The following is a 12,592-nucleotide window of genomic DNA, read 5'->3' as shown; positions in this document are numbered from 1 at the left end:
GGCTAGCGGAGTAGGACACCTTGTTAGGGGAGGTGCTGGCGAGCAGAGTAGAACACCTGGTTAGGGGAGGTGCTGGCTAGCAGAGTAGAACACCTGATGAGGGGAGGTACTGGGCAAGCAGAGTAGAACACCTGGTTAGGAGAGGTGCTGGCGAGCAGAGTAGAACACCTGGTTAGGGGAGGTGCTGGCTAGCAGAGTAGAACACCTGGTTAGGGGAGGTATTGGGCTAGCAGAGTAGAACACCTGGTTAGGGGAGGTATTGGGCTAGCGGAGTAGAACACCTGGTTAGGGGAAGGTACTGGGCTCGAGGATTAGAACACCTGGTTAGAGGAGGTACTGGGCTAGCGGAGTAGAACACCTGGTTGGACGAGGTACTGGGCTAGCGGAGTAGGACACCTGGTTAGGGGAGGTGCTGGCTAGCGGAGTAGAACACCTGGTTAGGGGAGGTGCTGGCTTGCAAAGTAGAACACCTGGTTATGGGAGGTACTGGGCTAGCGGAGTAGAACACCTGGTTAGGGGAGGTACTGGCTAGCAGAGTAGAACACCTGGTTAGAGGAGGTACTGGGCTAGCAGAGTAGAACACCTGGTTAGGGGAGGTATTGGGCAATCGGAGTAGAACACCTGGTTAGGGGAGCTACTGGGCTAGCGGAGTAGAACACCTGGTTGGAGGAGGTACTGGGCTAGCGGAGTAGGACACCTGGTTAGGGGAGGTGCTGGCAAGCAGAGTAGAACACCTGGTTAGGGGAGGTGCTGGCTAGCAGAGTAGAACACCTGGTTAGGGGAGGTACTGGGCTAGCAGAGTAGAACACCTGGTTAGGGGAGGTACTGGGCTAGCAGAGTAGAACACCTGTTTAGGGGAGGTACTGGGCTAGCAGAGTAGAACACCTGGTTAGGGGAGGTACTGGCTAGCAGAGTAGAACACCTGGTTAGGGGAGGTACTGGGCTAGCAGAGTAGAACACCTGGTTAGGGGAGGTACTGGGCTAGCAGAGTAGAACACCTGGTTGTGGAGGTACTGGGCTAGCAGAGTAGAACACCTGGTTAGGGGAGGTACTGGGCTAGCAGAGTAGAACACCTGGTTGTGGAGGTACTGGGCTAGCAGAGTAGAACACCTGGTTAGGGGAGGTACTGGGCTAGCGGAGTAGAACACCTGGTTATGGGAGGTACTGGGCTAGCGGAGTAGAACACCTGGTTAGGGGAGGTACTGGCTAGCAGAGTAGAACACCTGGTTAGGGGAGGTACTGGCTAGCAGAGTAGAACACCTGGTTAGGGGAGGTACTGGCTAGCAGAGTAGAACACCTGGTTAGGGGAGGTACTGGGCTAGCAGAGTAGAACACCTGGTTAGAGGAGGTACTGGCTAGCAGAGTAGAACACCTGGTTAGGGGAGGTACTGGGCTAGCAGAGTAGAACACCTGTTTAGGGGAGGTACTGGGCTAGCAGAGTAGAACACCTGGTTAGGGGAGGTACTGGCTAGCAGAGTAGAACACCTGGTTAGGGGAGGTACTGGCTAGCAGAGTAGAACACCTGGTTAGTGGAGGTACTGGCTAGCAGAGTAGAACACCTGGTTAGGGGAGGTACTGGGCTAGCAGAGTAGAACACCTGGTTAGAGGAGGTACTGGCTAGCAGAGTAGAACACCTGGTTATCAACCCTAACCCATTGTAATCTACATGACCTGCTGCTCCAGTATTCTTTTTCCTGTTGTGAGAATGAACCTGTTCCAGTTTGCTCTGGGAAAAGGGGCACAGATGATTATTAAGTGCAGTGCAGCGGCTGTGTTTAGACTTTTGATCATCACATCAGCTCTGAAAGAGATCAATTAACGAACAATTAGTGGAAATAAATATAAGAATTGGGCTGCCTGTCTAAACACAGCCAACTAGTCTCCATTACGATAAACCTGTTTAACTTGTTCTGGGTTTCTGCTGCTTCAGTGCTGTACACACATTCACCACAGACAGATCCAACCCATTGCATCCATTTGTTAGTCCTGTCCAGTCCATCACCATGTCCACGTTAGACAGATAACTGCTGCTCTCAGTCTATGTTTAAAAAAAGCCTTAGGAATCAAAAACCGGTGTAGCAAGGTGTCTGCCTCGGTTCAGAGCAAAACAACAATCTCCCAAAGGACGTAACGTGAAGAAACTGGTCATTCAGGGTGTTAATGTTCTTCACCAAGGTAAACAGTGCCTTTGGAAAGTATTCAGACACCTTTTTCCACACGTTGGTTAAAGCCTTATTCTAAAATGTATTAAATAGTTCTTTCCCCTCATCAATCTACACACAATACCCCATAATGACAAAGCAAAAACAGGATTTATTTTTTAAATAAAATTAAAAACTGAAATATTACATAACTATTCTGACCCTTTACTCAGTACTTTGTTGAAGCACCGTTGGCAGCGATTACAGCATTGAGTCTTCTTGGGTATGACGCTAGAAGCTTGGCACACCTGTATTTGGGGAGTTTCTCCCAGTCTTCTCTGCAGAGCGTCTCAAGCTCTGTCAGGTTGGATGGGGAGAGTTGCTGCACAGATATTTTCAGATCTATCCAGAAATGTATATCCTTTCCCCATCCCCTGGAGGCCTTCTTTGTTTTTGGTTTGTTAGTTAGTTAGTGTATGAACAAACAACGAGGAAGTGATTGGTACATCAGTCAGTCTGTTACTGTATGAGATCAGCAGGGAGGACCAGGTTTGTGTAGGTCTATCCATGCGTTGACCTGGTGAGTGATACTGTGTGTGGTGGTGGCTATCAGCCGTGAGTAGGTGCAGCGGTCATAAGCCACAGGGAAAACCTGGAAGAGGTTTCCACTGGGGGGGTCAGTAGGCCGGATGCCCAGGTGTCTCATACACAGTCCCAGATACACATCCTCTATGTAGACGGCTTTAACATGCCTGGACGCCTCCACCAGCTTCCTGGGGAGGTCTAAGGTGAAGACATAGCCCAGGCCCAGAGCATAAGGTGGGTATACTGGTTCAGGAAACACCTCCTTTGGAAGGTACCATTTGGAGTTACGGTCTCTTAGAACAGCTCCCCATCGGGCCACTAGTCCAGTCTGGTAGTTCTGCGTTGGAGCGTGAAGCAGCATGTTGACCAAGGTGTTCACGTTGAGGAACATGTCTGAGTCGATCTTCATGGCGTAGGAGGCGTTGGGGCATCGAGAGCTCAGCCACTCCATCATCACCATGGTCTTGATGGTCAGGTTTTTGTAGCTGTCTATGAAGTTGCTCTGCAGCAGATCCTGGTGCTCTTTGCTCTCCTGCAGCACCTTCTCCTGGAGCTGCTCTGTCTCCTCTCCACTGGGCAGTCCCAGCAGGAAGAACAGACGGACCTCTCTGCCCAGTACCTGCCTCTCACTGCCCCAAGTCCTGCGGACGGCCTCACGGGCCTCCCTGTTATAGGGCGCCACTGGCACCATCAGAACCAGGAAGGGGTTCTGCTCCCGGCATTTCTCTGGCTCATCCAGGATGAAGATGTACTCTGATGGGTATTCTACATGGTACGGTCCTGGGGACACATACGGAGGAGGAGTGGCCAGAACTGCCTTGCCCTCTGTGAGCAGATTAGTGATGATGTTGAGTGCAGAGGTGATGGAACTAGTTTCATCATGTGTTGTGTTGAGTTCCATGGCCTGTTGAGTAGAGTGGATACGTGAAGTCTGACGATCTGTTGAACTGGCAGACGCAGTTTCATGAGTGTCTATGGTAAAACCAGTGGAGTTGAGAGAAACTGCTTCGCTACTGGTGTTGGTAGAACCAGATCTGTTGACTGAACCGCCACGCAATTCCGCCCACCATTTTGACGCCCTGTCTAGTGAAGGGACCCACTCTACTGACCGATCGCCGAAGTAGAAGAAGGCCGTTGCTATGAGGAGCAGGATGAGGAAACAGCAACGGAAACGAGACCACCCGCAGTATCTCCTGCCTTCAGCCATCGAGAGAGAGAGAGAGAGAGAGAGAGAGAGAGAGAGAGAGAGAGAGAGAGAGAGAGAGAGAGAGAGAGAGAGAGAGAGAGAGAGAGAGAGAGAGAGAGAGAGAGAGAGAGAGAGAGAGAGAGAGAGAGAGAGACGGAGAGAGAGAGAGAGAGAGAGACGGAGAGAGAGACGGGAGAGAGACGGGAGAGAGAGAGAGAGAGAGAGAGAGAGAGAGACGGAGAGAGACGGAGAGAGAGAGAGAGAGAGAGAGAGAGAGAGACAGAGAGAGAGAGAGAGAGAGAGACAGAGAGAGAGAGAGAGAGAGAGAGAGAGAGAGAGAGAGACGGAGAGAGAGACGGAGAGAGAGAGAGAGAGAGAGAGAGAGAGAGAGAGAGAGAGAGAGAGAGAGAGAGACGGAGAGAGACGGAGAGAGAGAGAGAGAGAGAGAGAGAGAGAGAGAGAGACGGAGAGAGACGGAGAGAGAGAGAGAGAGAGAGAGAGATTTTATTTGTCACGTTCAGTTTCCAGCAGGTTTAAAAGGTTCAGTGAAATGTCTGTGTGCTTTGCTGCCTCAACATAGCAGGGCAATAATCCAGATCAATAATAATACAGTATATGCTTTGGGGCGGCAGGGTAGTCTAGTGGTTAGAGTGGAGGGGTGGCAGGGTAACCTAGTGGTTAGAGTGGAGGGGTGGCAAGGTAACCTAGTGGTTAGAGTGGAGGGGTGGCAGGGTAGTCTAGTGGTTAGAGCATTGGACTAGCAACTGAAAAGTTGCAAGTTCAAATCCCCGAGCTGACAAGGTACAAATCTTTTGTTCTGCCCCTGAACAGGCAGTTAACCCACTGTTCCTTGGCCGTCATTGAAAATAAGAAATTATTAACTGACTTGCCTATTTAAATAAAGGTTAAAAAATAATAATAATAGTGGCATATCTACATATTCATACATTATATGCATTATAATAGTGGCATATCTACATATTCATACAGTATATGCATGTGACGACCCTCCCACTCTGTCTGCTGTATTCTCTCTTTGCTCTTGTTTTCCTTATTTGGATGCTGGTGGGCGGAGTTGGGAGGGTCGTCAGCTACATGGGAAACACCTGGGCCAGGTGTGTCCCAGGATAAATACACCACTTCCCCATTCATGGAGGAGACTCTCTCCATGCAGACACCTTTACAGATTTTGTTGTGTATCTTGGTGGTTTTTGGTGGTTTGCTTTGGCACCTTTCATCACCCTCCATTATCACATTCATGCAAAACGCTCACTTACACTACTGATTACACACACCATTGCATATTGTACTTAGTTTACTTTATTTAATAAATATATATTTTGCTACTCCTTATCTCCACGTTGTCTCCCTTTTGTTGCGGGCTTTGAGCGGGTTCGTGACAATGCATTATAATAGTGGCATATCTACATATTCATACATTATATGCATTATAATAGTGACATATCTACATATTCATACAGTGTATACATTATATTAATGACATATCTACATATTCATAGTGTATTTGCATTATATTAGTAACATATCTACATATTCATACAGTACTGTATATGCATTATATTAGTGACATATCTACATATTCATAGTGTATTTGCATTATATTAGTGGCATATCTACATATTCATACAGTATATGCATTATATTAGTGGCATATCTACATATTCATAGTGTATTTGCATTATATTAGTGGCATATCTACATATTCATACAGTATATGCATTATATTAGTGGAATATCTACATATTCATACAGTACTGTATATGCATTATATTAGTGACATATCTACATATTCATACAGTACTGTATATGCATTATATTAGTGACATATCTACATATTCATAGTGTATTTGCATTATATTGGTGGCATATCTACATATGCATACAGTATATACATTATATTAGTGACATATCTACATATTCATACAGTATATGCATTATATTAGTGGCATATCTACATATTCATACAGTACTGTATATGCATTATATTAATGACATATCTACATATTCATAGTGTATTTGCATTATATTTGTGGCATATCTACATAGGCATACAGTATATACATTATATTAGTGACAAATCTACATATTCATACAGTATATGCATTATATTAGTGGCATATCTACATATTCATACAGTATATACATTATATTAGTGGCATATCTACATATTCATACAGTATATACATTATATTAGTGGCATATCTACATATTCATACAGTACTGCATATGCATTATATTAGTGACATATCTACATATTCATACAGTACTGTATATGCATTATATTAGTGACATATCTACATATTCATACATTGATTAATGTGCTTGTCTGACTTGCCTAGTTAAATACAGGTTAAATAAATACACCATTTTTTGACTTGACATTTGTTTGGAAAGAGGAATGGAACATGAGACCATCCCTTCCTCGCATAGTGTCACGTCCTGACCATAGAAAGGTTGTTCTAGTTTATATTTTCTATGGTAGAGTAGGTCAGGCGTGACTGGGGGGTTGTTCTAGTTTATATTTTCTATGGTAGAGTAGGTCAGGGCGTGACTGGGGGGGTTGTTCTAGTTTATATTTTCTATGGTAGAGTAGGTCAGGGCGTGACTGGGGGGTCGTTCTAGTTTATATTTTCTATGGTAGAGTAGGTCAGGGCGTGACTGGGGGGTTGTTCTAGTTTATATTTTCTATGGTAGAGTAGGTCAGGGCGTGACTGGGGGGTTGTTCTAGTTTATATTTTCTATGGTAGAGTAGGTCAGGGCGTGACTGGGGGGTTGTTCTAGTTTATATTTTCTATGGTAGAGTAGGTCAGGGCGTGACTGGGGGGGTTGTTCTAGTTTATATTTTCTATGGTAGAGTAGGTCAGGGCGTGACTGGGGGGGTTGTTCTAGTTTATATTTTCTATGGTAGAGTAGCTCATGGCGTGACTGGGGGATTGTTCTAGTTTATATTTTCTATGTGGGGTTCTAGGTTTGATTGTCTATGTTGGTGATTTGTATGATTCCCAATTAGAGGCAGCTGGTTATATTTGTCTCTAATTGGGGATCATGCTTAAGTTACATTTTTCCAGCTGTTTAAAAAAATATATATATATTTCACCTTTATTTAACCAGGTAGGCTAGTTGAGAACAAGTTCTCATTTGCAACTGCGACCTGGCCAAGATAAAGCATAGCAGTGTGAACAGACAACACAGAGTTACACATGGAGTAAACAATTAACAAGTCAATAACACAGTAGAAAAAAAAGAGAGTCTATATACATTGTGTGCAAAAGGCATGAGGAGGTAGTTTATGGGCTGTGGGATATTGTTTATGTTTAGTTGCCTGTTAGCACTGCATTGTCGTCACAGTTCGTTTATTCTTTCTTATTTTTTCTAAGTTTCACATCTTTAATAAATTATGTGGAACTCAAAAGTACGCCGGGCTTTGGTCCGACCATTTGTACGAAGATCGTGACACATAGGAAGGACTCTGGTCAAAAGTAGTGCACTGTATAGGGAATAGGGTGCTATAGTACAGTCTAGGCTGCTTTATAAATGTTGGTATGAAAATGTCCATGCAGCTATATAGTGGTTTGACACATGTATTTATTTCTAGAGCAGGGATGTAGTTTAAATTCTAATGTTCACAATTCTAATATCCTTCTTCTCCATTGATTCTTATTAAAAAAAAAATGTGATTTGTAGAAGTTTCTTGTAAAAGAAGATACTGGTCTCAGTGGGACTCAATTGTCAACAACATTGCATTTTGACTCCTGGACTGATAGTTAGTTGGACGTCAAATAAAATAAAATAAAAAACAGAACCGCTTTGCTTCCTTGTCTGTACCTGAGGTGATCATTGAGAACCAAGCATCCTCCGACATGTGAACTTAAGTTACTGAGAAAACACCTGTGTTCCGTGCGTACGATGACGTTCTATAGAATTCCTTCAGTATGACCGTTTTGTTACTCTGAATTTGAATACGTCAAACTATAGTAAAAAAAAAAAAAACAGATGGGATGAAACATGAAAATACACTTACCTTCTTCCTCCTTTCTTAATACCATCTTCCACCTTGTTGGAGATCTATCTAGCTGGGAATGGCTGCCAGGTTTAGGTCATTCCACCTCGTTGGAGATCTATCTAGCTGGGAATGGCTGCCAGGTTTAGGTCATTCCACCTCGTTGGAGATCTATCTAGCTGGGGATGGCTGCCAGGTTTAGGTCATTCCACCTTGTTGGAGATCTATCTAGCTGGGAATGGCTGCCAGGTTTAGGTCATTCCACCTCGTTGGAGATCTATCTAGCTGGGGATGGCTGCCAGGTTTAGGTCATTCCACCTTGTTGGAGATCTATCTAGCTGGGGATGGCTGCCAGGCAGGTTGGAAGGTTTCAGTAATCCCTCTTCGGTCAACTCTTGTTGTTTCATACTCATGCAGGCAGGTAGGAAGGTGTAAGGTAGTCCAAACCACAGTCAATTAATGTTGTATCATGCAACAACTACATGTAATGGCAGAAGGCAGCCGTGGCCAAAGGTTGCTTCTGCTCCACTAGTATTTCCAGTTTGTTAACTTTCCTGCGACTAAATGATAAGTAAAACCGTTCCCACCTGGGGTAAGGTGAATGTGCAACTAGTTAGGGTGTGGCTTAACTGGCTCCCTGCACCCTACTCCATATAGAGGACAAGGCTCTCTACGCCCTATATAGAGGACAAGGCTCTCTACTCCCTATATAGAGGACAAGGCTCTCTACTCCCTATATAGAGGACAAGGCACCCGACACCCTTGGTCTTTTACCAAGAAAGGCTATCTTCTGTATACCACCCCTACCTTGGCTCAAACGCATTAAGAAGGAAATGAATTCCACAAATTAACTTTTAACAAGGCACACCTGTTAATTGAAATGCATTCCAGGTGACTACCTCCTGAAGCTGGTTGAGAGAATGCCAAGAGTGTGCAGAGCTGTCATCAAGGCAAAGGGTGGCTACTTTGAAGAATCTAAAATATATTTAGATTTGTTTCACACTTTTTGGTTACTACAGAATTCAATATGTGTTATTTCATAGTTTTTATGTCTTCACTATTATTCTACAATGTAGAAAATAGTTTTTTTTTTAATAAAGAAAAACCCTTGAATGAGTCGGTGTGTCCAAACTTTTGCCTGGTACTGTATATAAAGATCTGTTTTGATGATACTGGCACACTCTTTTCAGATTGATCATGTATTCTCTCAGCACTTCTCAGAATATTCTGTCTGAGGTGTGTATGCTTCACATGCTAACCAGTGGGACATCAGACACAAAAACACATGTTTCCCAGGAAGTAGTTTGAGGGCTTTAGTTTAGTTTATTCCATTCCACTAGTACCCCAGCTGTGCTTCTCTAGAGCTTCCTACTGTGTTGTAACAATGGTATTGTCTCTAGAGCTCTCCACTGTTGTCGTGGGGAACATGCACATTCTTCTAGGTAACCATGGTGCCCTGGTCTCTACCTGCTGGAAGGCCACACCTTCGTCTCATTTTTCACTGCAACGGGAGATCTTGTCTCATACTTCCTCTTATAGAGGTGTGTGTGTGTTTGTGTGTGTGTGTGTGTGTGTGTGTGTGTGTGTGTGTGTGTGTGTGTGTGTGTGTGTGTGTGTGTGTGTGTGTGTGCGTGCGTGCGTGCGTGCGTGCGTGCGTGAAGCCATTAGGCAAAAGATAAGCAGATAAGCAAAGTGCTGCTAAGTTGCTAGCAAACAACTCAAGTGCAGTCCTGTTTTTAGAAGGATTCAAAGTATTCTATACCCTCATAAGCAACACTTTATAATATATACATGGTATTACCTGGTCATATCTGGTAACTAGTTTAAGTACCAGAGAAATGATTAATCAGGCAGGAGCAGAGGATCCTTTATCCGTCCAGTCCATGAGCACTCTGCTGGCAGGCTGCCCTCTAAGGTGATGGTGGAGGGCAGACAGAACATGAGCACTCTGCTGGCAGGCTGCCCTCTAAGGTGATGGTGGAGGGCAGACAGAACATGAGCACTCTGCTGGCAGGCTGCCCTCTAAGGTGATGGTGGAGGGCAGACAGAACATGAGCACTCTGCTGGCAGGCTGCCCTCTAAGGTGATGGTGGAGGGCAGACAGAACATGAGCACTCTGCTGGCAGGCTGCCCTCTAAGGTGATGGTGGAGGGTAGACAGAACATGAGCACTCTGCTGGCAGGCTGCCCTCTAAGGTGATGGTGGAGGGCAGACAGAACATGAGCACTCTGCTGGCAGGCTGCCCTCTAAGGTGATGGTGGAGGGCAGACAGAACATGAGCACTCTGCTGGCAGGCTGCCCTCTAAGGTGATGGTGGAGGGCAGACAGAACATGAGCACTCTGCTGGCAGGCTGCCCTCTAAGGTGATGGTGGAGGGCAGACAGAACATGAGCACTCTGCTGGCAGGCTGCCCTCTAAGGTGATGGTGGAGGGCAGACAGACATGTTCTGTCTGCCCTCCACCATCACCTTAGAGGGCAGCCTGCCAGCAGAGTGCTCATGTTCTGTCTGCCCTCCACCATCACCTTAGAGGGCAGCCTGCCAGCAGAGTGCTCATGTTCTGTCTGCCCTCCACCATCACCTTAGAGGGCAGCCTGCCAGCAGAGTGCTCATGTTCTGTGCTCATGTTCCTCTAAGGTGATGGTGGAGGGCAGACAGAACATGAACACTCTGCTGGCAGGCTGCCCTCTAAGGTGATGGTGGAGGGCAGACAGAACATGAGCACTCTGCTGGGAGGCTGCCCTCTAAGGTGATGGTGGAGGGTAGACAGAACATGAGCACTCTGCTGGCAGGCTGCCCTCTAAGGTGATGGTGGAGGGCAGACAGAACATGAGCACTCTGCTGGGAGGCTGCCCTCTAAGGTGATGGTGGAGGGCAGACAGAACATGAGCACTCTGCTGGCAGGCTGCCCTCTAAGGTGATGGTGGAGGGCAGACAGAACATGAGCACTCTGCTGGCAGGCTGCCCTCTAAGGTGATGGTGGAGGGTAGACAGAACATGAGCACTCTGCTGGGAGGCTGCCCTCTAAGGTGATGGTGGAGGGCAGACAGAACATGAGCACTCTGCTGGGAAGCTGCCCTCTAAGGTGATGGTGGAGGGCAGACAGAACATGAGCACTCTGCTGGCAGGCTGCCCTCTAAGGTTATGGTGGAGGGCAGACAGAACATGAGCACTCTGCTGGCAGGCTGCCCTCTAAGGTGATGGTGGAGGGCAGACAGAACATGAGCACTCTGCTGGCAGGCTGCCCTCTAAGGTGATGGTGGAGGGCAGACAGAACATGAGCCCTCTGCTGGCAGGCTGCCCTCTAAGGTGATGGTGGAGGGCAGACAGAACATGAGCACTCTGCTGGCAGGCTGCCCTCTAAGGTGATGGTGGAGGGCAGACAGAACATGAGCACTCTGCTGGCAGGCTGCCCTCTAAGGTGATGGTGGAGGGCAGACAGAACATGAGCACTCTGCTGGCAGGCTGCCCTCTAAGGTGATGGTGGAGGGCAGACAGAACATGAGCACTCTGCTGGCAGGCTGCCCTCTAAGGTGATGGTGGAGGGCAGACAGAACATGAGCACTCTGCTGGCAGGCTGCCCTCTAAGGTGATGGTGGAGGGCAGACAGAACATGAGCACTCTGCTGGCAGGCTGCCCTCTAAGGTGATGGTGGAGGGCAGACAGAACATGAGCACTCTGCTGGCAGGCTGCCCTCTAAGGTGATGGTGGAGGGCAGACAGAACATGAGCACTCTGCTGGCAGGCTGCCCTCTAAGGTGATGGTGGAGGGCAGACAGAACATGAGCACTCTGCTGGCAGGCTGCCCTCTAAGGTGATGGTGGAGGGCAGACAGAACATGAGCACTCTGCTGGCAGGCTGCCCTCTAAGGTGATGGTGGAGGGCAGACAGAACATGAGCACTCTGCTGGCAGGCTGCCCTCTAAGGTGATGGTGGAGGGAAGACAGTACATGAGCACTCTGCTGGGAGGCTGCCCTCTAAGGTGATGGTGGAGGGAAGACAGAACATGAGCACTCTGCTGGGAGGCTGCCCTCTAAGGTGATGGTGGAGGGAAGACAGAACATGAGCACTCTGCTGGGAGGCTGCCTTCTAAGGTGATGGTGGAGGGCAGACAGATCATGAGCACTCTGCTGGCAGGCTCCGCCCACCAGCATCCACTTGGAAGCCAGGCCCACCAACTCAGAATGAGTCCCTCCTCCCCTCCAAATTTCATCAGGGCCGACAAAAATCAAATCAAATTTCTGCCTGTGCCACTGCATGATATATCACTAGTTGATATCGGCTGCTAACATGAGTGACTCTCAACTCCAAATACAGGTTTAAAACTCTGTTTAAACCTTCTGTAGCCTATCTGGCATTTTGAATATGCATCACTGCTTATGGCTGTAAGGACAGGCTCCATTTGGGCAGTCATTTTCTGCACACGTACATGTGCATTGGGGGGTCTCAAGTTTTGTACCACTCCTTTTTGGGGGTGGTGGGGGGTGGCGGGTTGTACCACTCCTTTTGGGGGATGGCAGGTTGGGGGTGGCGGGTGGTACCACTCCTTTTTGGGGGTGGTGGGGGGTGGCGGGTTGTACCACTCCTTTTTGGGGGTGGTGGGGGGTGGCGGGTTGTACCACTCCTTTTTGGGGGTGGTGGGGGTGGCGGGTTGTACCACT

General features: G+C 47.3%; 1 protein-coding gene across 1 annotated transcript; it reads right to left on the bottom strand.

Moving 5' to 3' along the window:
- Positions 1–1,716: 1,716 nt before the first annotated feature.
- On the bottom strand, positions 1,717–8,482 carry LOC135537979 (beta-1,3-galactosyltransferase 1-like). The gene is made up of 2 exons (XM_064963989.1): positions 7,955–8,482; positions 1,717–3,923 (listed from the first exon to the last, which is right to left on the bottom strand). Exons 1-2 carry the CDS (start codon positions 7,977–7,979, stop codon positions 2,674–2,676), a joined length of 1,275 nt encoding a protein of 424 aa, XP_064820061.1. The 5' UTR covers positions 7,980–8,482; the 3' UTR covers positions 1,717–2,673.
- Positions 8,483–12,592: the final 4,110 nt, after the last annotated feature.

This window comes from Oncorhynchus masou, unplaced genomic scaffold, assembly GCF_036934945.1.
Source record: "Oncorhynchus masou masou isolate Uvic2021 unplaced genomic scaffold, UVic_Omas_1.1 unplaced_scaffold_881, whole genome shotgun sequence".
Lineage (NCBI taxonomy): Eukaryota > Metazoa > Chordata > Actinopteri > Salmoniformes > Salmonidae > Oncorhynchus > Oncorhynchus masou.
Note: the sequence above shows the minus strand (reverse complement) of the source record. Positions and strands in the feature narration are given on the sequence as shown.